This window comes from Charadrius vociferus, unplaced genomic scaffold (genome assembly GCF_000708025.1).
Source record: "Charadrius vociferus isolate BGI_N301 unplaced genomic scaffold, ASM70802v2 scaffold2434, whole genome shotgun sequence".
Lineage (NCBI taxonomy): Eukaryota > Metazoa > Chordata > Aves > Charadriiformes > Charadriidae > Charadrius > Charadrius vociferus.
This window is the reverse complement of record NW_009648028.1, coordinates 34,635-35,699: the sequence shown is the minus strand read 5'-3', so window position 1 is coordinate 35,699 and position 1,065 is coordinate 34,635. Positions and strand designations below refer to the sequence as shown.

Sequence of the window (1,065 nt, the reverse complement as noted above, 5' to 3'; positions counted from 1 at the left end):
GCAGCGGCACACACCCGCACCCCACGGGGCTGCAGGGGGTCCCCGAGGGGACCACCCACGTCCCCCCTGGGGAAGGGGAAACTGAGGCAGCGGGGAGGCGCTGGGGACTGAGCCAGAGCAGAGCCGGTGCCTGGGGCCAGCGCCAGCCGGGTCCTCTCTGCTCCTCGTCCCCAGGGAAGAGCAGGAGCCGGGCACCCCGACACACGGGACCCCCTTCTGCCACGGCCTCTCGCCCCGGGGGTGCCAAGCGGCTCATTCCTGTGGGATCGTCCTCGCAGGGCGCCTTCGGGTGCTGCTACCAGCTGACGGAGGTGGCCAGCGGCAGGGTCTACGCAGCGAAGGTCATCCCTCGAGCTCGGCTCACCGCGGTGGGCGTCGGGGAGAGGGTGAGTCTGGGGGACACACAGGAAGTCCCCAGGGAGGGGGGACACACACCCAGGGGGACCCCACAGAGCCCCACAGCCCTCCCTTTGCCCCTTCTCCCTCTTTCCCGGGTCGCTGGGTGGGTTCCCATCCCCATCTCCCCGAGGGTGCGTGCTGGGGGTCCCCCGATGCGGAGGGTTCCCTGGGGTGTTGCCGGGCTCACGCCGACACAGGTGGAGCGGGAGCGGGAGCTGCACCGCCACCTGCACCACCGGCACCCCGGCCCCTTTGCCGCCCGCAGCCACATATACCTGCTGCTGGAGTACTGCAGCCGGCGGGTGAGCGAGCGCCGGCACCCCAAAATGGAGCATCCCGGTACCGGGGTTTTGCCAGGCCCCGAGCTGGCACCTCGCTCCATCCCCAGTCCCTGGCTGACATCCTGCGGGTCCGGGGGAGGCTGACGGAGCCGGAGGTGCGGTACTACCTGCGGCAGATCATCTCGGGGCTGCGCTACCTCCACGGACAGGGCATCGTCCACCGGGACCTCAAGCTGAGTGCGTGGGGCTGAGCTAGGGCAGTGGGAGGGCAACGTGAGCCGCACCGGCGCCGCTCCAGCTCATCTCCCTCCACAGGCAACTTCTTGGTGACCGAGAAGATGCAGGTGAAGATCGGGGACCTGGGGCTGGCACGGCGGGAGGCACC

The 1,065-nt window shown here is 70.4% G+C and overlaps 1 protein-coding gene across 1 annotated transcript in view; it reads left to right on the top strand.

The window, feature by feature from the left end:
• Window positions 1-1,065, top strand: part of LOC104285120 (serine/threonine-protein kinase PLK2-like) — an 8,175-nt gene that overhangs the window by 5,512 nt on the left and 1,598 nt on the right. Inside the window, exons 2-4 of the mRNA XM_009883520.1 lie at window positions 175-386; window positions 597-701; window positions 788-917. Coding sequence (XP_009881822.1) covers window positions 175-386; window positions 597-701; window positions 788-917 — 447 coding nt within the window. The remainder of the gene's footprint in view (window positions 1-174; window positions 387-596; window positions 702-787; window positions 918-1,065) is intronic.